Source organism: Macrobrachium rosenbergii, chromosome 25, assembly GCF_040412425.1.
Source record: "Macrobrachium rosenbergii isolate ZJJX-2024 chromosome 25, ASM4041242v1, whole genome shotgun sequence".
Lineage (NCBI taxonomy): Eukaryota > Metazoa > Arthropoda > Malacostraca > Decapoda > Palaemonidae > Macrobrachium > Macrobrachium rosenbergii.
The window spans coordinates 11,164,236-11,191,514 of record NC_089765.1 but is presented as its reverse complement, the minus strand read 5'-3'; the positions used below and the strand labels follow the sequence as shown (position 1 = coordinate 11,191,514).

The window sequence follows — 27,279 nt, the reverse complement described above, 5'->3', positions numbered from 1 at the left end:
TGTTTGATGACTGGAGGGTGGAAGATCAACATACCAATTTGCAGCCCTCTAGCCTCAGCAGTTTTTAAGATCTGAGGGCGGACAGAAAAAAGTGCGGACAGAATAAAGTGCGTGACGGACAGACAAAGCCGGCACAACAGTTTTCTTTTACAGGAAATTAAAAAGCGCTACAACCCATTAACTGCCAGGCGTGTCTGCGTTATCTCATTACCATCTATGTCGCAAAAAAAAAAAAACTGTCATTACTGTTATCGCTTAGTCGACATCTAAAGCACCTGATCTCTGTGTAAACACACTTATAAATTTTTTAGCCTTCCGTTATTCAGTCGTAGCACATACAGACACCCAAAGCTCTCTATACTGATACCTTTCCCAAGTATGTATATCTGTGTTCAGTCCCTTCGAAAAAGGTATGCGTATGTTGGAATTCGAATATAAAATTTAGGCCAAAGGCCAAGTCCACGGACCTATGAGGTCATTCAGCGCTGAAGATATTGAAACAATTGTTAGGAGAGGGTGGATAATAAGATGGAAGAAAGAGAATATGAACGGAGGTACAGTTAAACGAATGAAAGTGGTTGCAGCTAGGGGCCTAAGGAAGGAACGCTGCAAAGAACTTTCAAATAATGCCTTCAGTGCACCGCGTGACGTATACACTGATGACACGACTTCCCTACGGGGGTGGTATGCGTGTCAATATTACCAGAGGCCAAGGGTTTATTATGTTTCCAGTTGTAGATTAGGGAGGAGGTGTCTGATTTACTTTCTTCTATTAAAACTGCTACGGATTGAATCTTGGCGAAATATGAAGCGAGAGAAAAAGTGGGCTCATTGTGAGTGCCGTAACATAATCCTGAAATGAAAACTTGGATACCCTGTCGTCGACAGGGCGGAAATGGAACCGTCAGTAAGGCGGGAAAGCAAGAATCCTACATCCAAGATGGCGGAAGATTGCAAAACAATAAAGTACACAAAAATTCATAAGTTATGGAAAAGTCAAGTTATTGACTGCACACCCAAATACCTATATGTGTGTGAAAATATACTGTATATATATGTATGTATGTATGTTTATACGTATATATCTATGTATAAATGAATGACGAAAATATGGAACGTGATGAATATATATAAATATAAAGGCAATACCCACGAAGGAAAGTGAAACAACGGAGTGGTGCTAGGCTTTTCGACTTGCTGTCCTTTACTTAGCTGCGTAAAGGACAGTGAGTCGAAAGGCCTTGCACGACTCCGTTGTTTCATTTTCCTTCGTGGTATTGCCTTTAATTATATATGTCTATATACAAAATATATATATATATATATATATATATATATATTGTGTGTATACATATATATATATATATATATATATATATATATATATATATATATATATATATATATATATATATATATATACATACACATACATATAAACCTCACAACCCACAACCCCACACACGCACACACACAACTCTGTGCTCTATAATTACCACAAAGACAAGGAACGAGGCATTCCAGCAGATTACCCATGCCGGCGTGCTTGATGGAAGAAGAAGCACTTGATGAAAGCACGATGATTTTCTTTCAGTTCACGGTCGCTTTAGGATACCGTGATGGCTGTGAAGCCGGCGCCTCCTGTATACATTTGAATACAGAAGAGGAACTACAGCCGCCGAATTAGGGTGGGGGAGGGTCGTATGTACCGAATGTTTATTTCATATATGCTCTGCCAAAAAAAAAAAAAAAAAAACTCTATATTGCTTTTCAGTTAAAGGAACAAAATTTGTGAGGGTTTTTAATCGGAATGAAAATATATTATATGTATGAAAATTTTATACATATAATGCACAATGTATATTATATTTTGCGCATATAATATGCAATTTGTATTATATTTTACACATATAATATACAATGTATTGAATTTTTGAATTTTTGACGGAATCAGTTTTGGGTACTGTAGGTTTATACTCGACTTGAGATGTGGCTTTTTTATACATTTTATATAATAAAAAGTGTTAAAGTGCTTGTGTTAAAAAGTGCTAAAGTGCTTGTGTTAAAAAGTGCTAAAGTGCTTGTGTTAAAATGTGTTAAAGTGCTTGTGTTAAAAAGTGTTCAAGTGCCTGTGTTAAAAAGTGTTCAAGTACTTGTGTTAAAAAGTGTTAGTGCTTGTGTTAAACAGTGTCGAAGTAAAAAGTGTTTAACACTGTTAATGACAATGCAAGTACACAACCGAACAATAAGAATTATGTTAGAGCCGAGATGTGAGAGTTTTTATTATTTTACATAATATACGTAGTTGAATGGAGAAACAAATCCATAGTTATGCATGGGTACAAATATATTTAAAAAAAAATATCTGTACAGAGAGCTTTCGGGAATCTGTTTGGTTTCCCTGTTCAATCTTAGAATTAAAATGGGAATCGAACAGATTCCCGAAAACTCTCTGTTTAATTTTATTTTCAAATGTATTTGTACCCATACATAACAGTGGATTTGCTTCTCCATTTCAAATGCAGTGCATATTATATAAAATGTACAGAAAGGCCACATCTCAAGCAGTGGCGTGGCTATGGGGGTGCCATGCCCACCCACCCCAAGTCAGCTGCTTAACGCCCCCAGTTGAAATTCCCTTTGTAGCTAAACTTTACCCCTTACAGTATTTGATACATTTGCATATAGTAAGTTGAAAATTAATTGAAAATTGAGCTCTATAATTCTCAAATACAGGTTTACTAATTACTAACACTATCATTTTCCTTCATTCGCATAGATAAATACATTCGAGAATAGTACATTTTACTAATTACAGAGCTGGTACATTAGTTTTGTGTAATTTTTTAGCCCCAAAAATATCTTGGCCCCACCTAGCCCCTGCCACCCCAATCACTGATGGAATTCCAGCTACGCCACTGATCTCAAGTCGAGTATACACCTACGTTCAAGACCCAAAACTGATCTGGTCAAAAATTAAAAGATCTAAAACATAAAACCACAGTTCCGTTTTGCTCTAAACAAGCAAGTCCGGGTAATGACAGGCCAAGCAAAAATTGCATGAAATGTAACGCCCGTTTTGAACCAACTCACCGACGTCAATCTAAAGAGAAAGATCACGACAGGCACTGGAAATGTTTGAGGTTGTCCAACATGACAGACATAACGTTCAATCAATGATTTCACCGACAACTTGTGCAAGTTTGTTTTTTTTTTTTTTAATAACATATCAACTACAACTTATAGGATTCTCATTGCTCGGTTGTGTTACTTGCTTTATCATTGTGTTAAACACTTTTTAACACAAGCACTTCAACACTTTTTAACACAAGCACTTTTAACACTTTAACACAAGCACTTTTGATACTTTTTAACACAAGCACTTTTGACATTTTTAACACAAGCTCTTTAACACTTTTTAACACAAGCACTTTAACACTTTAACACAAGCACTTTAACACTTTTTAACGCAAGCACACAGATCTCCGAACGCAGAAACTGGCCCAGATCAAACGTCAATCTCCATTTACTTCTCCGCTGCTGCGTCCACTCGATAATTTTGTGTAATCACAATTTGGTTTTGCCCCACCGACTTCTCAAGGCTATTTAGAAACCTGGGGCAAGCACTGAAGTATTTGCACTCGCACGAAGCACGCTGAAGCCTTTCTCTCTGTCACGCACGCAAGCACACGCAAACAAACGCACGTACAAAATGGTCAGCAGAAATTTTGCTAACACTTAAAACCAGGCTCAGTCATTGCTAGATCGTTAACCGTAATTCAATACGTGAGGACTCTGTGACGTCACGCCGTGTTATGCAGGTGTGCATACATAGCCTCAGTAACCAAACGGAAGAGAGAGAGAGAGAGAGAGAGAGAGAGAGAGAGAATGAAAATTCACATCCACTAAATAAAAATACGATTATATAAATTGTACGGTTAAAAGGGATAATAGTGTATAAACTGTAAAAATTAAAAGGCTAAAGAGAGAAGAACCCAGGCGAAGAGAAATGGAGTGGATTTGGGGTGAAGGGGGGAGGACTTATTGGTGGGAAAGAGCAGGGGGGAAGAGGTCCCACTCCGTCCCCACCTGTAAACCTAGAGCACCTGATTAAATGGCCCATTACAAAGTCCGCCGTCAGATACAACTCTAATTGGAGCGTTCGCACCGGTCCTCCGAATTCCTAGACTGCAATCATAATTCCACGGTAGGAATGGACTGTAATATAGAATTTAGGCCAGAGGCCAAGCGATGGGACCTATGAGGACGTTCAGTGCTGAAATGGAATTTGAGAGTAAAAGTTTGAAAGGTGTAACAGGAGGAAAACCTCAAAGCAGTTGCACTATGAATCAATTGTTAGCAGAGGGTGGAAAGTCGGATGGAAGAAAGGTACTATGAACGGAGGTGCCGTAAAAGGAATGAAAGAGGTTGCAGTTAGGGGTCTAAGGAAGGGACGCTGCAAAGAACCTTAAGTAATGCCTACAGCGCGCCGCGTGAGGTGCACTGATGGACTTACCCTCTGCAAATCTTCTTATACTTGAAAATTCCATTACTGCTGACAAAGAGAGAGAGAGAGAGAGAGAGAGAGAGAGAGAGAGAGAGAGAGAGAGAGAGAGAGAGAGAGAGAATTTAAGCAGAATTCTATGGAACACTTAAACTAAAGTTTTGTTTTAATCATTAAAATCTCACCATAATCGTTTTATCAAATAAACAAGCAATGGAAACAAAGTATTGGGAATACCATCATTGTTTGCAAGAAGCCCTGTCGGGTTCGTTTCGGACACTGACGAGTTCTATGAGCTACAGACAAATTGGGATCTTGGGACCCACAAAAAACAGCTGAAAGCGCACGAGATAAGTTTCACCAGGACCTTACAAGAGATAAATACAGAACGCACGAAACTGGTCACGAATCTCTTATGAACAAACGATTTGGCTGACATTTCCAAACTCGCGTCAAATTGTCTCGGGACCCAATGCTTCTATGCCACATCTCTGTAAACTAATCCTTTACAGAAAAGCGACGTCGTTCAAGAATTTCTCGCTTGGTGATTGTCTAATGTCCAGCACCGTAAGACTCTATGTCATCTCGAAGACCACAGAACTAAGGAATGTAGACATGATTGACGAAAATGAAAATTTTCACAAATCTACATCATAGTTGATAACCCTTTGGCCAAGGAGTTTCCAACTCATTTAACATGATTTCACTCCAGCACGCTCCTGGGTATTCATAATTTTAGAAGTTCTAAAGCAATCTGATTAGTAATGCTTTAAACACAACTTGAAGTTTACACGATTCGCAACAGAAATTCGCTAATAAAACTTGTATCACTCGTATACTTACTAATACTGACATTTACCAAACTTACACATGATAAATAGATATATATACCAAATACAACATTATTTCTAGTACTGAAAAACAGATTAGGAAAACTAGTCATGGAACAGAACATTTTCCAAATAGATTCCAAATTTTGTTTTTAGTTTTACTAGCAAGTTAAACCAGCTGCCCTAAACAACTACGAACAAGGTCGATGTAATGCTTATGCTGCCCATGTACAGAAACATACAAGATTGAATACAGTACAGACTATGCCCATATTTTGCTGAAACCATTTGAAATATACAAAAAAAGCAAGTAAAACTAGTAACTCTCTTTTGAAAATATGTAAAAATGCAGAGTGCTTTAATGGAACACTTTTAATAGAAGCAATACAACTACATTCTCCTCGACAAAGGATACACCTTCAAACACAGTTAAGAGTTTCTTCTGAACACACCCATTACCTGTTCCATACAGTACAGCACAGATGTTTGCCTCCTAAAATAATATATTGCCCACTGCATCACGTACCACGCTATACACATGAAAAACATTAACAAAGAACACATTTTTGTTGCAAATGCAAAATGCAGTTGATATAAAATTGAGGAGGAAACCAAATGGAAGAGAAAATAGCTGTGTATAGTAACAGCTCTCTCTCTCTCTCTCTCTCTCTCTCTCTCTCTCTCTCTCACATACACGCACAAGCCACAAATGCATAACAGGGAAGAGAATGCAAGATTTGACCTCAATAAATGTTTGCATTGCACTTCCTATCACGAATTGACTAAAACAAGACAGAGAATATTCGGCATATTCAATATACAGGTATAACTGCAATAAAGATTATTTTTTTATAATAATAAATTCTCTCAACCGAAGAGATTATTCATCTAGAATTCAGACGAGTCACTATAAGCGAAAACTGCCTACGGCAATTCAACTGTACAATTACAGTACCTCAGATCAGTTATAAGAAAAATAGCACAAAATAGTGGTTCAAATAATCAGCAACGGAACATTGGCAGCACCAGTGCCTGATGAAGCATTCACGAGGAGCAGTTCTGCCCAATAAATACAACAAAAAAAGTCTTACACCACGGGTGCCATCTCTTTGTCAGAGAACTGGTGATTCTGACCTCTGTGAACAGGTACTGCAGAAATACTGGGTATTAGGAGAGAACAAAGGCACCTCACAGCAACAGGTTGGGAATCACTGCTCGGCCCATACTACTGTTTTTTTTTTTTTTTTTACTGAATACAAGCAAAGATAAAATAATGTATTTTGGCCTTTATACCAACCGTATTAAAAAAAAAAATATATATATATATATATATATATATATATATATATATATATATATATATATATATATATACACACACACAGTACCAAGCATCTTCAGAGAGTGGCTGACTGGACGGACAACATGCAATAAACAAGGTATAGTTTTGTATTTTTCTGGTTGACCTAAGATGGGTGGAATGTAAAGGGAATGTGTCAAAACAAGAGACACACACACACATATAAATATATATGTGTGCGCGTGTGTATTCATTCATGATGTGTTTATGTATGTGTATATATTATATATACATATAGTTTATAAATATTTATGTACGTGTATTATATGCATAAATATGTATGTATATATATGAATGTATGTATGTATATACATACATACATACATACATATATATATATATATATATATATATATATATATATATATATATATATATATATATATATATATATATATATATATATATATATATATATATATATATATATATATAATCACCACTCACCAGTACCACACTGCCATCATGGAAGTACAAATACAGCTCGATTCCTTTCCAGAACTAATGGACTTGACAACTATCAAAATATTGCCATAAAATCTTTGACTATATCAAATGGACTCTCCGAAAAAATAATAAAAGGAAAAAGTAAAAGAAGTCTTTTTGCTACCCTAACGACCAGTGCCAACAGATTCCATCAAGAGAGAAAACTAACGCACAAAAAATTAGTTGGAAAAGTGGGAAAATAGCAGAAGAAAAAGACATATTTTTCACAAAGAGTTGTCGAGAGTATTCCAACAGGATTTACAAAATAACGCGGAAAGAAGGTAAAAATAAAGAAATTACTTCTTAAAAAAAAAAGCTGAGAAGTGACTACTGATACAAAATGGATTGAAGAGAGAGAGAGAGAGAGAGAGAGAGAGAGAGAGAGAGAGAGAGAGAGAGAATATTATCTTGTTCCATATTGTAAAATCTCATTTTGCATTGTTTTAAAATCAGAGCAGCTCTTACAAAATACTTTTTGACCAGAGTTGTAGTCTGCAATAGTTTCAATGAAGTTGTCACTTTCTAGGATTTGATGAGTTTGCAATTTAACTTAAGGACAGCTCCTACTATCCATTTCAGGGACCGCGAGTCATCGTTTTTCTCAAACATCTTTCAAACTAATTATTTGATCGAAATGGTACTTTGGCACAGTGTACAAAACACCTCCCCCTAATTTTGGTAATATAGTGCATTGTCAAGTGGTGTTAGTTAAGGCGTTTACTCTTGACTTATATACATGGTGTTGCCAAGCATCGCCAAACTATGCATTCGAACGTCCTTTATCCCCATCCCGTCCCTCCCTCCCCCTTCCCCTCCTCATCCCTCCCTCACCCCATTTTCTCCGTCCCCGTTTCTTGTCTATGGGGGATAGCGGACGTTCGATTCTGTAGATGAGTCCTGCTGACTCATGCGACTTTGCCTTTGAAAGTGAAGAGTAAACGCCCTAACTAACACCATTTGACAATGCACCATATCACCAAAAATTAGCGGGAGGTGTCTTGTACACTGACAAATTACCATTTCGATCAAATAATTAGTTTGAAAAAATATTTGAGAAAAACGATGACTCGCGGCCCCTAAAATGGATAGTAGGTGCCATTATGCAAAAAAGGAAAAAAATTATTCATAACAGGTTGCTGACATAGTTGCAAAGCTGATAAAAATCTATTACAATCAAAGCTTCAGCATTTTCCTAGACGGCTCGAGACGTCTTCAGAGAACTGACTGATTGATTTATGGCTACTTAAACTGGCGTCACGTCTTCTAGGTTATTGATGCCGTAATAAAATTAAATATTAATTAAAGAGATGAATAAGTGAGTAAATTTAAAAGCAAAGCACGCTAAATTTCAAGGAAATTCAAAGCTTTTAGTCTGGTTTTCTAAAATAAAAAAAAACACCAGTTGTGATGATGTGAACCTAAGCAGTAACTTCTTAAAAGGCAGTGACTCGATTGAAGTGGGTCGCGCAAAGGCACCTCCCTTCCATTAAGATTATATATATATATATATATATATATATATATATATATATATATATATATATATATATATATATAATTACATACACATTTACGTGTGTATGTAATATACATATAAATACATTTATATATATATATATATATATATATATATATATATATATATATATATATATATATATTAAAACCCACAGTTTCACAAAATTAACTTCATATATGAACTGCTTAATATTCTAATTAGCAAAACAAACATTTTAATATACAAGCTGGCACCTGCGCGAATGGAAATCGTCCCTGGTAACTGCATTTAATGCATTCTTATGATTCAACTTCATAAATATAATATATATATATATATATATATATATATATATATATATATATATATATATATATATATATAAAATGAACGTAAATCATCCAGACATCTTCGGTTTCAGCAATGTTTTATGGGTGAAGGTGCTAGACCCATACCCTTCCTTGACCCTAACTGACGCTGGTAACCATATCCAGCCGTATTGGTTGGTGAGCGGAAGAATGGGATCGAACCTCATGCCTTGCAACTGCTAGTCGAGTGCTCTACCACAGAGCTGCTACATATGCATACAGATTATATACTGTATATATATATATATATATATATATATATATATATATATATATATATATATATATATTTATATATATATATATATATACATGTGAATTATTTATATATATGTACATATACAATATATACATGTATATTTATATATATATATATATATATATATATATATATATATATATATATATATATATATATATATATATATATATATATATATATATATATATATATATATATATATATATATATATACATATATATATATACAGTATATATATATATATTTTATATATATATATATATATATATATATATATATATATATATATATATATATATATATATATATATATATATATATCTGTGTGCAAAGTATATTCATGTCTCCATTGACACAATCATACTTTCATTGTTTTCAGTTTTCTTTATCTGGGTTCATAAAACCATCTATTAAAAAAAAAAAAAAAAAGAAACCAACACATAACTACTGTTATTGCAACAGGCAGTATCAATCTCTTCCTGACAAAAATGAGAGTATTTACGATTCAAAATGACATAAAAAGGGAAAATTAATCTTACTTTCGGCTTTAAATCCTACTGATTTGGTGGACACAATTCCAAGAAAATGTTTTGTATTAAGGAAAACCCAAAAAGGTTATTAATAGAAATAAATACCTACCATCATAATGGGAGTAACGAGAACGGTCGTCAAACATCTTTTATCTTTGAACTTGTGTCCTTGTCTCTAACTGTTGCTAAATCACAACGACTGCATAACAATTCTTGTAAAGATATATTCCTTGTTCGTTCAGTCCAAGAGATTTATGTCCTCGTCTTTACTTGTTGCTAACGCACCACGGTTGCATAATAATCCTTGAAAAGATATATCCCTTGTTCGTTCGGTCCAAGAGATTTCTGTCCTTGTCCTTAATTAATGCTAAATCACTACGATTGCATAATAATCCTTGAAGAGATATATTCCTTCTTCGTTTAGTCCAAATCGTGCTTATCCCATATAAAAAATGGGAAAAAGCACGTTAAACGAAGAAGAAGAAGTTTAGTCCAAGGTATATTTCACACTCTTTTCCATGACAAAAATAATCCAAGTAAAAACTGTATTCAAACACAAACACACAACTGCAAAGTATACGATCGCTATTGAAAGGAACTGACATCTAAATCTCTCGCAAAAGACTGCTGATTCACATCGAAGGCAAGACCATATTGCAATGCAAACAGAACACGCTCGGTGTAGAAGGGGATCAGAGCGGCCCACGAATGGAGGGGTTTTGGGAGGATAAAAGTGCCGATACCGATGAGGAGTGAAGTGGAGCTCTGAAGGGGTGGGAGGTGGGACGTGGTGGGGCGGTTGCCGGGGTGGGGGCTACGACACTAAAAACCCTTCACACTAAACAGTTGGACGCCTGGGGGTGGGGGCGGGGGTGGTCACTGCTCAGGGGTTAATACCACCGTCGATGATGACTTAGATGAGAGTTATTCTCTTCTCCGCGTTTCGGAGGGTTTAAAAGAAGGGCACAAAATCGCGGGAGTGAATAAATATGTGGATAAGAGTGGTGGCGAGATTCGTATATTTTAGAAAGGAATAACAGACACGAATGGCATATAAAGAGTTCAGTGGATAACTGGATTACATGGCGCATATATATATATATATATATATATATATATATATATATATATATATATATATATATATATATATATACTATATATATATATATATATATATATATATATATATATATATATATATATATATATATATATATATATATATATATATGATTATTATCACTTTTGTACGTGATTCATTTATCACACATTACCACAGGTGAAAAATAAGAAACGGGGTGTAGGTCCTGACCGGTTTCGACTTTATTTCCAAGCCATTGACGAAGGAAATAAAGTCGAAACCGGTCAGGACCTACACCCCGTTTCTTATTTTTCACCTGTGGTAATGTGTGATATATATATATATATATATATATATATATATATATATATATATATATATATATATATATATATATATATACATATACAGTATATATCTTTTTTCATTTAAATACATAAGTAACATTTAACGGTTGCATCCGAGTTCCTGGCTGTATAAACACATTTTTGATAACCACGTCTCGTCCCATGCAGACCACCTGTGGAGGAGAGAGGCATGAAGTGAAGAGTTGCAAACCATGCCTGCGTACATTAACAGGCGTGCTTTGCAACTTCCAATAAGTCTTCGACCAATCGTGAATGTAACTCGAGTCATCAAAGAGATTCTTTCCAGCAATGGTGTTGTGAATGTCACTTATACACCTGAATGAAAAAAAAAATTAAATTAAGCCTTCATCTAAAAAATCAAATCATGTCATTTCTATTTCCTAAATAAGGTCACTGCCCTTGGCTATTCCAAAAGAATACGCTTGCAAAATAAGCTATTGATTTATTTTGGGTGGTAAAGTACCAGGTGTTGAAGAAACCGGATTTCAATTTACCGGGAGTGAAATTACCGGGATCAAAAAAAAACTAGGAGTCTACAGACCGGCCACCATATATTTTATATATATCGGTGCTGTCTTGTCTTAGATCAGCTCCAACGTACAGTCCGCGGTCCCAAGTTTAAAAACTTCAGCTCAGGTCTGATAGATTCCACATGAAAAAGATGGATCTATCATCCTCGCGCGTCAGAGATGGATCTGTCGGCTCCGTGGCTGTGGAATAAATTGCTGTGCTGCTGATCTCTGGGACAGACTTCGCTCCACTCCCAGAATATCGCTTACGAGTCGACTCAGTTGTGAATGGGTATCGGTGTTTGCTGGGGGTTAGGAAAAATTGGGTGGGTTTAGCGCCTTTATCCCAGAAGACTTGCTGGGGAACTACAAACAATACCCTTGTGGCATCATACATTTATAAAAAGCATAGGGTAAACGTATATATATATGTATATATATATATATATAATGTATATATATATATATATATATATATATATATATATATATAATATATATATATATATATATATATATATATATATATAATATATATATATATTTACCCTACGCTTTATATATATACATTATATATATAATATATATATATTATATATATTATTTTCTATATAACTATCAGCCATATGTTATCAGTTTCCAATCAGTTACCAAGGTGGATATGGGTTGGTATCGATTCTAAGTACCTACTCTGAATTCGACAGGAATATACGTATATACGGCAGAATCTACATAAATTTCTATCTCTCTTGACAGCTGAGTAGCCGAAGTCGATTAATATCTTTGTACCAATACCAAATGCACAGGTTCAAATCCTGCCCACGGCAGAAGCTGTTATCAAATATAATTCCTTTTGGGTCTACTGCACGTCACTCCCAAGGCATAAGTAAATGTGATATTAACTGTTGTTTTTGGATATATATATATATATATATATATATATATATATATATATATATATATATATATATATATATATATATATATATACACACACACAAAAGTTAAGTATACCTTAGTTTAATCAGACCACTGAGCTGATTAACAGCTGGCCCTGAAGGATTAGACTTATCTTACCTGGCTAAGAACCAATTGGTTACCTAGCAATGGGATCTACAGCTTATTGTGGAATCCGAACCACATTATGCCGAGAAATGAATTTCTATCACCAGAAATAAATGCCTCTAATTCTTCATTGGCAGGCCGGAGACTCGAACTCGGGCCTAGCAGAGTGCTAGCCGAGAACTCTACCAACTCGTCCAACGAGGAACTAAACATATTTATATATATATATATATGTATATACACATATATATATGTATATGAACATTCATATACATGTATAATACATGTGTATGTGCAATACTAAAGCATTCTCAGCCTAAAGAAGGAATGAAAAATTAATGTATTCCAGTATATCTCTTACTAGAGCCGACAAGGTATTGCACTCTGCTAGGCCCGAGTTCGAGTCTCCGGCCGGCCAACGAAGAATTAGAGGCATTTATTTCTGGTGATAGAAATGAATTTCTCCGTATAATGTGGTTCGGATCCCACAATAAGCTGCAGGTCCAGTTGCTGGGTAACCAATTGGTTCTTAGCCATGTAAAATAAATCTAATCCTTCGGGCCAGCCCTAGGAGAGCTGTTAATCAGCTCAGTGGTCTGGTTAAACTAAGGTATACTTAACTTTTTTATTTCATCAAAGACTTTTCACTCGACCTATACTCACTCTAAATTTGTCGCAAAGTTGCCCAATGTTACTGAGTTGAATTGAGTTGAACATAGAATTTAGGCCAAAGGCCAAGCACTGGGACCTATGAGGTCATTCAGCGCTGAATTGGAAATTGGCAGCAAGGAGGTTTGAAAGGTGTAACAAGAGGAAAACCTCGCAAATGACTATGAATCAGTTGTTAGGAGAGGTTGGAAAGTAAGATGTGGAAGAAAGAATACGAACGGACGTACAGTAAAAGTAACGAAAGCGGTTGCAGCTAGGGGCCGAAGGCACTCTGCAAAGAGCTTTAAGCAACGCCTACAGTGCACCGCATGAAGTGCATTGACGGCACTAACCCCGCTACGGAGGCCCACTGTACTATCCCCCCTTCGGGAGCCCATTGTAAATGTTTCACCTGGATTACTTTGCGACTCTGCTGTCGTGAAACTGACTGTCCGTCCCTTCCATTCTCCAGTCTCGCTGTACAAGCAGGATCTTCAACACCACGACTACTTTGAAGATGATACTCGCGTCTGTACCAAGGCATTAAAACTCCATGTGATACACATCCAGCTCTTAAGTAACATCGATCTTTCCCATTTTTTGGGCGTCTCATTATATACTGCCATGGGAAAGCCTGCACTGGTAACTTCCAGCATCTGATCAATGCTCTCCAGGCCCCATAACATAGGAGTAAAACGGATTTGCTGTGCCACTTTCTTTTGCTATGTTTTTTTATTTTTATTTTATCCATTTACAAATAATCTGCTGAATTAAGATTAAGTAGAAAAAAAAGAAGTAAAAATAGACAGACAGACATACACACATACATACACACATTAATGATCCATTCTCCGGTTGTAGATATCTGACATTTTTACGAAAAACTTTGCCCACCAATTACACAAATGCTAGTCAGATTCGAAACTTGAAGAAAATGATACAGTTGAAACGAGACAAATTAAGAAATGGTCATTAATTCCCAGCAAGGAAGTATGCCGTGTTCACCTGCATGAGAGAGAGAGAGAGAGAGAGAGAGAGAGAGAGAGAGAGAGAGAGAGAGAGAGAATTTACACAAGTGTTCCTGGACTTCGCATCTCGCAAAGCTAACCTCGTCTCACACAGGTGTTCCGTCCATCAATTGGGAAGGACACCAAATGATTAAACCTCTCTTCCCGTTCTTTACAAGACTGCATTTCTTAGGGAAGACCTTTACAGATTTAAAACACGATAAAAAAAATGCGAATTAATTTCATACTGGCATTCACCTCCATTGGAGGACGAAACTGTTAGCCATATTCTCACAAAACCACCTTTCATTTGCCTATGTGGAATACAACTGAATAACATGTCTTCGTGTCTAAGATGATTACCAGTATCGTAATGGTATACTCACTTCCCATAAAAAAAGATTTTCCTACAAAAACACAGCAAGACTGCAGGCATCAAGCAGCGAAGGCAGAGTTATAGCAAACATATATCTATTAACGAAAATAAAATGAACAAATTCGAAATACGGCTGCAAACATTTCGCCTCGACCACTTGGTTACTCAAAGACATCGCCGGAAGGGCAATGGGGTCTTTTAACATTAGTATATATATATATATATATATATATATCAAATAACCGTACATAGAGACGCAAGAAAAACCATGTCAGCACATAAGTAAAAAAATGCGTCGGAGTTTCTTCGGCGCAATCGAGTTTCCTGTACAGCCGCTACAGCGCATAATCAAGGCCACCGGAAATAAACCTATCTTCCTGTGGTCTCGGTATAATGTTGTATCAACCGCGTCCAATGAAAATTTAGCCACGACCCGGTGGGGGCCTGGCCTATAACGCTGCCAGATGCAGCGTTATAGGGAAAATAAATTGGACGCTACAAATGATTCTGCCAAGTGTTTACATTTTTCCTGAAAACCCAAGCGATGACTCGACACTCAAAGCCACATTTTGTTTTTGGAATACTTTTTACTTATACTGAAATTTTCACGACCAGGGATCTGCCTCTGAGCTAACGAGGCTACAGATATCTTACTTATTCAGAGAATTGTGTATGTATCACTGAGTCCCATCCATGACTTAAAGAATGAAAGAACAGCATTTGAATATAAATTTTCTCTTGGGAACGACAGCAGCTACTTCCAGAAAGAATCGAAATGTCGATCCCCTGTATTAAAAGACCAGTTCTCTGCTTCAGAACTAAAAAGGCTGTAGAAATCTGCAAGTTAATCAGTAATTTAATTAAAAAAATGAAAGAACACTGTGTGGATACATATTTTCTTTTGGGAACAAAACCTTTTTCCCGAGAAAATCGAGCTATCTATATACTGGTTTTCAAGGCCAGTGCTCCATCTCTGAATTATGGAGATTATAGAAACCTGGCTCATCAGCAGAACAAAGTATCTGTTTCTTAATCCATCTGTAACTTTTGAATCTGTCTCTTAACCTCATCTGTAACTTGAAGGCATAAACCAAGGTAACTGAAATAAAAATTCCCCCTGGTGAACTCCGTAAGGCCCCTGGGGATTGACTCTCATCACCTGGTTTACAAGACCAGTATGCTGCATCTGAGATAAGATTACAGACCCTTGGTTTATCAGTTGAACCATGTGTCCATCACTTAACCCCATCCATAAGAGTACATGTGAACAAGCACTTTCCCCTAGGGAACGCTAGTCGTTTCCATTGATAACGACCTCCTGATCACTGGTTTACTAGATCAGTGATCTTCCTCTGAGCTATTCAGAGAATTATGTATGTATCATTTAATTCCTTACATGAATTATGTACGTATTATTTAATTCCATACATGTGAATAAAAGCATCGGCATGAGAACCCCTCTGCCCCCTGAGAGAATCGAACTCTCGACCCCTGGTTTACAAGACCAGTGCTCTGCCTCTGAGCTAAGGAGGCTATGGAAACAGCAGTCATCAGTATAACTGCGTGCCTATCACATAAGCTAACCACAATTTAAAGAAAGAAATACAATCATGGGAAAAAAATTTACGTTTTTCAAGGATTTCTTCTGAAAGAATCTGACTGTCGACCCTTGGTTTACAATACCAGTGGTCTACCTCTGAGAAAAGTCGACTACGAAACTCTGGCTTACCAGGAGAACTTAGTAGTTGTCATTTTATCCATTTTACATGATTAGTTCTACGCTTCTTTTCAGAGAATCCTATAGTCACCTGGCTGATGATAACTATGCAACTGTCATTTATTAAATCCATAACCTAGGGCATAAAAAAAAACATTGTGAGTAAAATTTCCTTTTGTGAATGCTGCCTGGCCCCAACAAGAATCAAACTTTTGTCCTCTGGCTTACAAAAACAGTGAACTGCCTCAGAACTAGGAAGCCTATAAAAACCTGGCTCATTACGAGAACGGCATCTGCCTGGTGTAGAGTCAAACTCTCACCACCTGGTTTACAAGATCAGTATTATGTCTCTGAGCTAAGGAAAGTACTGATATCGGTTTTATCAGGAAATTTATGTATCAGTCTTGTAATCTCATCAATAGTTTGAGATGTATCTATCGCTAAATCCATAACTTACAGGCATGAAAGAAGATCAAGTGAATGAAATTATCCTCCAGGGCACCTCATCTGTCCTCTGAAACAACTGAACTCTCAACCCCTGGTTTACAGGACCAGTGATCTGCTCCTGAACTAAGGGGCCTATACAGTAGAATTATGTACCCACCTCTTAACTCAATATGTAAGTTCAGCTTTCAAATAAAATGATGTGAATAATGATTTTCCACAGGAAACGCAGTCTACTGCTGATTACTGACTCTCATCCCCTGGTTCACAAGACCAGTAATCTGCTTCTGCGTTATTGAGATTAAATACTCACACACACACATGGCTTATCAGAACTATGTATCTGTTACTTAATCCATCCATGAAAGACCATATGAATTAAAATTTCCCTTTGGGAGTGCCATCTACCTTGATTATTAAATCAAACTGTTAACCACTGGTTTACAAGGCCAGTGCTCTGCCTCTGAGAAATGGGAACTATGAAATTTTGTCTTATCAGGAGAAATACGTATCTGTCACTTCATCCACTCATTGCTAAGTCTTTGGGTAAGAACACTAGACACCTCGCTTATCAGGGTAACTAAGCATTTATTATTTATTAAATATATAACCTAAGGCATAGAAGAAAATTTTGAGAATGAAAATTTAACTTTGGAAATGCCATCTGGATCCTAAGAGAATAAAATTCTCTATCCCTGGTTTACAAGAACAATGCATTGCCTCTAAGCTAAGTAGCTTACAGAAACTTGGCTTATCAGCATTGTGTATCTATCACAGTCCTACAACTTTTGGCATGAAATAACAGCATGAGAAAAATAAAAGGCTACTCCTAATAAATACCATCTGTAAAGTGGTCCACAAGATCAGTGCTCTGTCCAAACACAGAGCACTGATTCTGAGATAAGGAGTCCTATAGACACCTACCTTATGTGTAGGGTTAATGAAGCCATCTGTTAACCCAACATACAACTCAATAAATAAATAAAAAAAACATAATGGAATTAAAATTTCCCCTTTGGAAAAGTCATGGGGGAATTATGTATCCATCACTTAATGCACTAACGAACATTATGTGAATAAAATTACCCATGCGGGAATCCTATCTGCCCCCTGAGAGAATCGAACTCTCGACCCCTGGTTTACAAGACCAGTGCTCTGCCTCTGAGATAAGTAGACCATAGATATGGTCCTTATCTTGAGAAGTCTGTACTTATCACTCACAGCCATCCATAACTTCAGGCACATAAAAATACATTGGCAATCAAAATTTCTCTTTGTGAATATCAGTTAGCCAGAGTGTAAAACTGGAATATAGAATGTTATTAACATATCATGGGAGATCTTGACAAATAACTTGCCAATAACTGAACAGTTAAAAAGAGAGGGAGTTTTTGAAGACTGACGAGAATGGAGGAGACAACTGATCACACTGACAAACTGAAAAGCCTGACTTGAAGCGGAAGAAAGAAGTAAGAAGCAAGCAAGCATTATATAAAAATATAATATATAATCTAGTAGATTAAAGCTACAACACTCTATCCCGCAATGTAAAAAAAAAGTCCTTGCATCAGAGATTTACCGTTGTATAATGTATAATTTCCTTACAGACTTCATCTAAGATGATAATAATGATGATGTAAACTCGAAGAAACAGGTACACCCACTTACTTCAATTTATACCCTTCATTTTTTTCACCAATACATAACGGTTTCCCCACTGTGCGTGTAAAGGTGAATGCAATAGGTAGGTAGGTACGCTTACTCCAACAGGCAAACTTGAGTCTCGGGCTTACCCAAGACCTAAATTTTAATTAAGTCAATGTGCAGGTTGGTAAACCATGTGCATCAGGGTCATCCTTTGGATATTCTCTCTCTCTCTCTCTCTCTCTCTCTCTCTCTCTCTCTCTCTCTCTCTCTCTCTCTCTCTCTCTCTCTCGTGCTGTAGATGATGACAGAAAGAAAGGTTCTCTTCGACAACCTTGCCTGATGTTACCAAATCTGCGTTAATTACACTCGGTCCAGCGGGTCACACCAGACCTCTTAATCCCTTGAACACCCTACAGCACTTGGGGAAAGTTGCGTGATGCCACAAAATAGGTTATTCCAAGGTACTCACGGCGTTTATATTTCTGGCCAACGGTCCATTTCCAGTCAGAGGACCTCTATAACCGTTGGACCTTTATGGGAAACTGATAAAATCTCAAGAAACACAAGAAGGACGATTCTCGGCTCCTACTGGGTAATTCGATTCCCAGTAAACGGTGGTCCACTTTGGGACGTGCTAAGAAAGGGGTTCCAAACCTTTTCAAGACGAAGAGTGCATAGCAATTTCTGAGTAATTATGGGAACGACATCGTAATTTTAGAAGCTGTAAAGCAGTCCAGTTAGTGAGATTTATTTTAAAGCCAAAAGACTACCCACTATTTGCAAGCAGGAAAATATTAGCAGATATCCAACTCGCACAATAGACATACCGACATATAACGGCATTATACTCTCTTAATATAACATAACTGAATACCATGAATTTGTTTCTTTATAGTAAAATAAAGGAGAAAAATAATCATTCCATGGAAAATTTCCAAATCAATTTAAATGACTGCAACAGAACCGGAATACTACCTCAAACAATGATAAGGAAAACAATTTGCACAAAAGAATCGTGACCAAAATCTATGTGAACCTCATGTTGTACATTTTCAGATATATCCATGATTTCAGGCAGAATACCAAATGTTAGTTCATAATAAATCTATTTAACTGGAAGTTTCTCACCACAAAATGAAAGCATAGCAAGGATCAAGCTGGCCATATTAGGCTTGTAATGCCAGTGCTCTGTCTTGAACCAAAGAGGCCGTACAAGATTATTGATTGCTTATGCTTGCATTTACCTGAGTGATCCCGAGGCAATGCGCATGCGTGATGGCTCAGCTCTCACTGACAGCCTTGTCAAGACGAATGACAATACCAACATTACATGCTGAGAAAAATTTACCTAAAATGCCTAGTTACTCGAGCCAGAAAAGATGAAAAAAAAAAAGAATGTTTTCAAAAGCTGATCAACACTAACTTTTTGGGGATAATCCTGATTTTGGTAGTATTCGGCTGCATTGCTTTGTTGCCCCCCCCCCAATAAAAAAAAATATAACTGCTACACTTCTGGACAGCTGGAAATTAATTTTCCCAGGCCCACTAGAACCCAACTTGTCGCATATATGTATTAATTATATGTATTAATTACATAATCTTCAAACGAACTAATTCATCTGTTATTGCTGAATCGGAATGTAATATAGTATGTATGTTCTTTATTTTTTATTTTTTATTATTTTTTTTTTTAGAATCCACATATCTCTCATTCAAAAGATGGGAGGCTGCAGTGACATACGAGATGCTATGGAACTTCATTAACCACATTTGGGTCATATTAGGATGCCCATTTCAGTTATTCGAAGTGATAAGAACTGGAAGAATATTTAACTTGACCAACAACAGTTCTCCCGTATTGGAAAACCGTAAAATCGCTAATGGTTATGATGATGACGAACGAGTGTGAGAGCAGAAATTTATATTTATTAATTCAAAATTATAAGGCAAAAGCCAAAAACTTCACTACTCAAGGAGAGAGAGAGAGAGAGAGAGAGAGAGAGAGAGAGAGAGAGAGAGAGAGAGAGAGAGAGAGAGAGACTAAATCAAATGAAGTTGGAGAACTGTCACAGAGTTTATTCATTAATAACACCAGAGTGACAGGGTCTTCACACGGACGAGCAAAACAAATTTAGGAACAGGACCTCCCGAACAAACAAGAAAAAGTCAAGAACAGGACGAAAGAAACTTAATTTTTTGCATCTCTTTAAAGAGTGACCGAACTCGTCTAATGAAAACAATAACAAAATAATTACCTCTATTTATATGAAACCCGGTGCATTTTACCCCAAAATTTGAGGTCACGTTGTTGTAAGAGCTTTTAAGTTTATATTCTGTAACGAAGTAGGATTAAGTGCACCGATTTCGATGCAGCGACGAAGAGAAAAAATCTGGATTGGTCAGTAATTGGTCGCTTAATTAGTTTAATTTTTCAAACAAAATAAAGAAGTTGAAATTTTGGTTCCCTATTCAGAATCAGTTAATGTCCTCCTGGGCCTCTGAAGGCTCATAGGGCAGGTGCTGATATTCTGTTTCTTAGGCCGACAGCCAGTGGGGGACAGGTCCCAGTGCCTATGACACATGGCCAGTGTGTCGCCAGGCCCACTGCCTAACTCCCCAGCCCGAAGGCTGGTGCCTATTCTTCTACTGAACCTCTCGGGAATACGACTGGCAAACAGAAGTGCCACAAAACAGACTAGGCTCTTTTGAAAATTTAACGATTATGATTCCCAATATATTTCCATTATAGCTTACAATATGGAATTTTCGTAACATACTCTTGTTATCTAAAACACTGAAAATCTTACTTTCCCTGTGGCAAAAAGAACCTGCATTTATTAGTAGCCGATTAAAAAAAAAAAAAAAAATTCAAGAAAATTAACATCAAAATTGTTATGGCTTTTAATCTATAAAGATAGGATGGAACTCGCGTGCCTCTCATGAAGGCTGCAAAATATCTGCCTTTCGAAGAAAAATGTGTATCCATCAGGCAACATCATCATTAACTCAAAACAAGAAGGGATAATTATCAACATTTTCGATAAACATTTCCTTACAGATACAACATCCGCCCTTTATAGAACTAGACTCTCAAGACTACTGCAATGATCTGCCTATGAGCTACAGAAGCTCAGGAACTATCTGACTTGTTAGGAATTGTTTGCCCCTCAAGGGAAAGAATCACTATATTTGGACAAGAAACTACAACCATCAAATTTGAAGATTTGTTAAAGAATATTACCTCCCCAAGAGAGAATAAAAATGGCAAACTGAGATTAACAACATCAGTGATTGGTCTTTAAGCCAAGAAGGTTTCATAGCGTTTGTTTCATCATAGGAAATGTGGATACTTCATGGAACTTCATCATTAAATTAGGACGAAAAAGCTTTTAACCCAATGGGTATATATTTCCACGAAGGAACTCAACCTGCTCCAGAGAGAATTGAACAATCAACTCCTTTACAAGAAGGACCTCAGCCTCTGAAAGGCTAAGGAGCATTTAGTAGCAGAATAATATATCCCTAAGGATATAGAACGATCAAATTACGACAAGAATTTGTAAACAATATGGTTAAAATGTTCCGGTGGAGATTACCACCTACCCCCTGAGAGAATCGGACTCTCGACCCCGGGTTTACAAGACCAGTGCTCTGCCTCTGAGCTAAGGAGGCTTGGATTTAACATCTGTTCACACTTGTCATCACGTACAGATGATGTGTATAACTCTCACACTTTCAATATTTGAGCAAAAGAGGCTACAAAGCATATAGATCACGAGGAGACTCATGGATCCCTCGTAGGAACAGCATCTAATGTCCATTAGAGAATTCATGCTCATGCAAAGACAAAGCTCTTGACCATGGGTTTATATGACCAGTGCTCAGTACTTGGCAATGGAGGCTGCTAACCATATGGTGTACCATAAGAACTGTTTGTCAGCTTATCTAAAGAAAAAGAGCATCATTAAATTACACCTATCAAGATTAAAAAAGGCTCCCTGAGGAATACTACCAGCCCATGACACCAGTTTTTGTCTTCTGAGATAAGAATGATGGAGAACATCTGGGGTACCAAGAATATTGAGGATCTCTCAAAAAATAGCATCAATAAATTAGGACTAAAAGATAGCTGACCTTAGCCTAAAAGATAGCTGACCTACTGGCTAAAAAGTTCTAATAGGTAATACAACCCATTTCCTGGAGAAATGTTCCAGCGGAGATTGCCACCTGCCCCCTGAGAGAATCGAACTCTCGACCCCTGGTTTACAAGACCAGTGCTCTGCCTCTGAGCTAAGGAGGCTTGCAATTAACATCTGTTCACACTTGTCATCACGTACAGATGATGTATATAACTCTCACACTATGGTTTACAAGGCCACTTTCAATATCTGAGCAAAGGAGGCTACAGAGCATCTAGATTACGAGGAGACTCAGTGATCCCTCGTGGGAACAGCATCTAATATCCACTGGAGAATTCATGCTCATGCAAAGACAAAGCTCTTGATCACGGGTTTATATGACCAGTGCTCGGTACTTGGTAATGGAGGCTGCTAACCATATGGTGTACCATAAGAACTGTTTGTCAGCTTGTCTAAAGGAAAAGAGCATCATTAAATTACGGCTATCAAGATTAAAAAAGACTCCCTGAGGAATACTACCAGCCCATGACACCAGTTTTTGTCTTCTGAGATAAGAATGCTGGAGAACATCTTGCTTACCAAGAATATTGAGGATCTCTCAAAAAATAGCATCAACAAATTAGGACTAAAAGATAGCTGACCTACTGGCTAAAAAGTTCCAGTAGGTAATACAACCCATTTCCTGGGGAACTGAACAAACGTCTCCTGGTTTGCTGAAGAGTTATGGAATCCTAGGAGGAACCACGAATAAATTAGGACAAGGATATAATTATAAAATCTATGGTTAAAATGATCCAGCGGAGTTTGCCACCTGCCCCCTGAGAGAATCGAACTCTCGACCCCTGGTTTACAAGACCAGTGCTCTGCCTCTGAGCTAAGGAGGCTTGCAATTATTATCTGTTCACACTTGTTATCACGTACAGATGATATATATAACTCTCACGCTATGGTTTTACAAGGCCACTTTCAATATCTGAGCAAAGGAGGCTACGACGCATCTGGATCACGAGGAGACTCAGTGATCCCTCATAGGAACAGCATCTAATGTCCATTGGAGAATTCATGCTCATGCAAAGACAGAGCTCTTGACCACGGGTTTATATGACCAGTGCTCGTTACTTGGCAATGGAGGCTACTAACCATACGGCGTACCACAAGAACTGTTTGTCAGCTTGTCCAAAGGAAAAGAGCATCGTTAAATTAAAACTATCAAGATTATAAAGATTCCCTGAGGAATACTACCGGCCCATGACACCAGTTTTTTGTCTCTGAGTTAAGAATGCTGCAGAACATCTTGCTTACCAAGAATATTGAGAATCCCTCAATCAATAGCATCAATAAATTAGGACTAAAAGATAGCTGACCTACTGGCTAAAAAGTTCCAGTAGGTAATACAACCCATTTCCTGGAGAACTGAACAAACGTCTTCTGGTTTGCTGAAGAATTATGGAATCCCAGGAGGAACCACGAATAAATTAGGACAAGGATATATAAAGTTTAAGGTTAAAATTTTCCAGTGGAGATTACCACTTGCCCCCTGAGAGAATGGAACTCTCGACCCCTGGTTTACAAGACCTCTGAGCTAAGAAGGCTTATCATAAACACCTGTTCACACTTGTCATGGCGTAAAGATGTTACGAAGACGTATTCATTGGGCTTAGTAATGACAAAGTGCCATAAGTCTCTTACCAAAAAGCTCTGGCAGGAATTTAAAAATATGGAACTCAAAGAAACAAAAATGCAACATGAACATTTGCTATTTTATGACGGCATAAAATCGTTAACTTTGTCCAAAATTCTGTAGAGGTCCAAGATTATCACCCACTTTCCACATAACATCTGGCAAGCAAGCAGTTCCAAAGTCTACTTTGTGGAGGTTAAAATTTGTCTCATTTATCAGGATTGCAAACCGTTCCATACACTCTTGGGAAATTTCCACATACATGCTCAGTTCTTCCACAATCCTCTGAGATTATAATACACATATTGTATATATATATTATATATATATATATATATATATATATATATATATATATATATATATATATATATATATATATATAAATAATACTTATAGAGTGCTTCCACGTATCCAAACTCACCACCAGAGATTGAAGACAACGACATTTAATGGCATCATTCAATTTTCTTTCAAACTCCAAGAGAAAAAAATTCCTATTTCTAGACAACAAGCAAATAACTGTGTAACACTTCTTGCTACAAAAATGTTTACATTCTTCATACTGTATACATATACAGATTCCCGAAGTATAGTGAGAAGTGGATATGAAACGATAATTGCTGCTTAATATTTGTGGATACACACACATATACGAGTATATATATACATATATATATTTCCAAATCCTTAGCTGATAATCAGAAAGGTTATTCAGTAAGTCCATAGGTCAACACATTATGGCGAAACAACAGAAAAAATAAAACTTGGAAGTCTGATTGGGACTGACTTACAGTAATAATCAGAATATAATGAAGTGTAAATTCTCAAAACAATACCAATTACCGAACCATCAAGGTGTAAAAGAAATGATATCAGAAGATATCTAAATATCCTCTGACAGGCGGGAGATTTTTCCACGGGAGAGCGAACTCGAGACCTGCAGCTCAGGGAACAGGTGACCTGAGATTGCCAAGAAAATGAACACTTGTTCACACCTGTACTTCGATATTCGCGTTTATGAATATTCCCTCAGCACACGTAATTTTACTTTACATACCTCATTATAATGGTATGGTTACCTCATGTGATTTTTATAATTTTCTATTTATAAACCAGAGCGATACAAAAAATAATATAGGAAAAGTTTTATCCCATCTTGGAATTTTGTGCGACTACTTTATGGTCTTCCATGAAAAACTCTAAGGATAAAAGACAGAAAGCTTCATGACCATGCAGAGATATTAAAACGGTAAACGGTAAAATTATTTACATATATATATATTCTAAAATGGGGGTTCTATAAAAATATATATATATATATATATATATATATATATATATATATATATATATATATATATATATATATATATATATATATATATATATATATATATATATATTCAGGGAGGCTTCATAAAAAAGGGGATACATGAGTGTGTGAGACATATATTTTGTATATGTATATATATATATATATATATATATATATATATATATATACTATATATATATATATATATACATGGCAAACAAAATTTGTGTCAAAAACTCTACCGACTTTAATAACCTTCTAGCTACTGTCATATTTTTTTCCTATAACACTCAACTTACTATAATCCAACCATGTCAAAAAATGCACATACATTTCCGTAACATCACAAAAAAACCAACGGAGGTGTCAAGTAGCAAATGGAGCCAACCTTCTACCAGAAAGTGACAATATTCAATGCTAAGAATTAACTGACTATCTAAGTTTAAACATGGGCATATCCCCTTTCTCTCCCACATTTAGCTATTTCCAAAATTTCTGTGCTAATGCCCAGCACTCCATCTCTATAGTCAAGTAGAGCAAAAGTCAATATCACCAACAGCAAAAATAAACGTATGAATGAATAATGGCCCCCCACCCAAAAAAAAAACAATAAATGAAAATTCGTGAAACCATTAGATTTAAGAGACTTTAGAGAAGCTTAAATCTACTACGTTAATTATGAACATCTACAATTTTCATAAATATATCAGTAGAAATTGTAAATAACTCGTTTAATTCAAAGTGAAGAAAACGTCATTACTGAGAGATTTTCCAGAGCATACGATCAATGAACTGCTCAGCTGGTTTTGTTATTTAAAAGGCCGACGGTTCTACTGTTAACAATAAAGTGAATGTTTCACCCAATTAGCCAGAATTGTTTGCAAAGTATTCTTACCACTTTTAGATAAAGAACCGGCATCCTACCGTTGATACTGATCATCCTGGCAATGTGTGCATAATGGCACTAGATCTCATCTTGGATGCTATCACCCCTACAACAAGAAGTAAGGAGCACATATAAGTTCCTGTCTGAGAGAGAGAGAGAGAGAGAGAGAGATTATGGTTGCAAGAATCCACCTTAGAGGTAACACGAACGAGATAATTTCAATTCAAGCATTATTCCAATAATAAAATTCAGAGCAAACACTGCCTCTCTGGTATACGAATAGTCTCAAACCTCACCATATAATATACAACTGTTCACCATCCTTTGGGGTACACTAACAGTGAGAATGCTGAACAAATGACTTCAATATAATGTACATCCATCGGGCAACATCAAGAAGGATATTCTCATCATCCTAAAAAAAATTTCCTTTTGTAAACACTGTCTGCTCTTTACAAACTGAGACTATAAAGCCTTGGTTTACATGAACTGTTGATCTGTCAGTGAGACATGGAGGCTAAGGAACTATCAGGCCAGGAGAACTGGGGGTC

General features: G+C 36.5%; 1 protein-coding gene and 4 non-coding genes across 19 annotated transcripts in view; all 5 read right to left on the bottom strand.

Annotated features, from left to right (window-relative positions):
- Positions 1–27,279, bottom strand: part of Mctp (multiple C2 domain and transmembrane region protein) — a 1,033,178-nt gene that overhangs the window by 534,129 nt on the left and 471,770 nt on the right. The window contains exon 1 of one of the 15 annotated variants that reach the window (XM_067126847.1): positions 9,949–10,549. The exons of the other annotated variants lie outside the window; for them this stretch is intronic. Coding sequence (XP_066982948.1) covers positions 9,949–9,985 — 37 coding nt within the window. The 5' untranslated portion in view covers positions 9,986–10,549. Of the gene's footprint in view, positions 1–9,948; positions 10,550–27,279 lie in introns of those variants that run through there. 15 annotated transcript variants of the gene reach the window in all.
- TRNAT-UGU (transfer RNA threonine (anticodon UGU)) lies at positions 16,358–16,429 on the bottom strand. Its single transcript has one exon. It is a non-coding gene; the product is annotated as a tRNA-Thr (tRNA).
- On the bottom strand, positions 22,305–22,376 carry TRNAT-UGU (transfer RNA threonine (anticodon UGU)). Its single transcript has one exon. It is a non-coding gene; the product is annotated as a tRNA-Thr (tRNA).
- On the bottom strand, positions 22,933–23,004 carry TRNAT-UGU (transfer RNA threonine (anticodon UGU)). The gene has a single exon. It is a non-coding gene; the product is annotated as a tRNA-Thr (tRNA).
- TRNAT-UGU (transfer RNA threonine (anticodon UGU)) lies at positions 23,656–23,727 on the bottom strand. Its single transcript has one exon. It is a non-coding gene; the product is annotated as a tRNA-Thr (tRNA).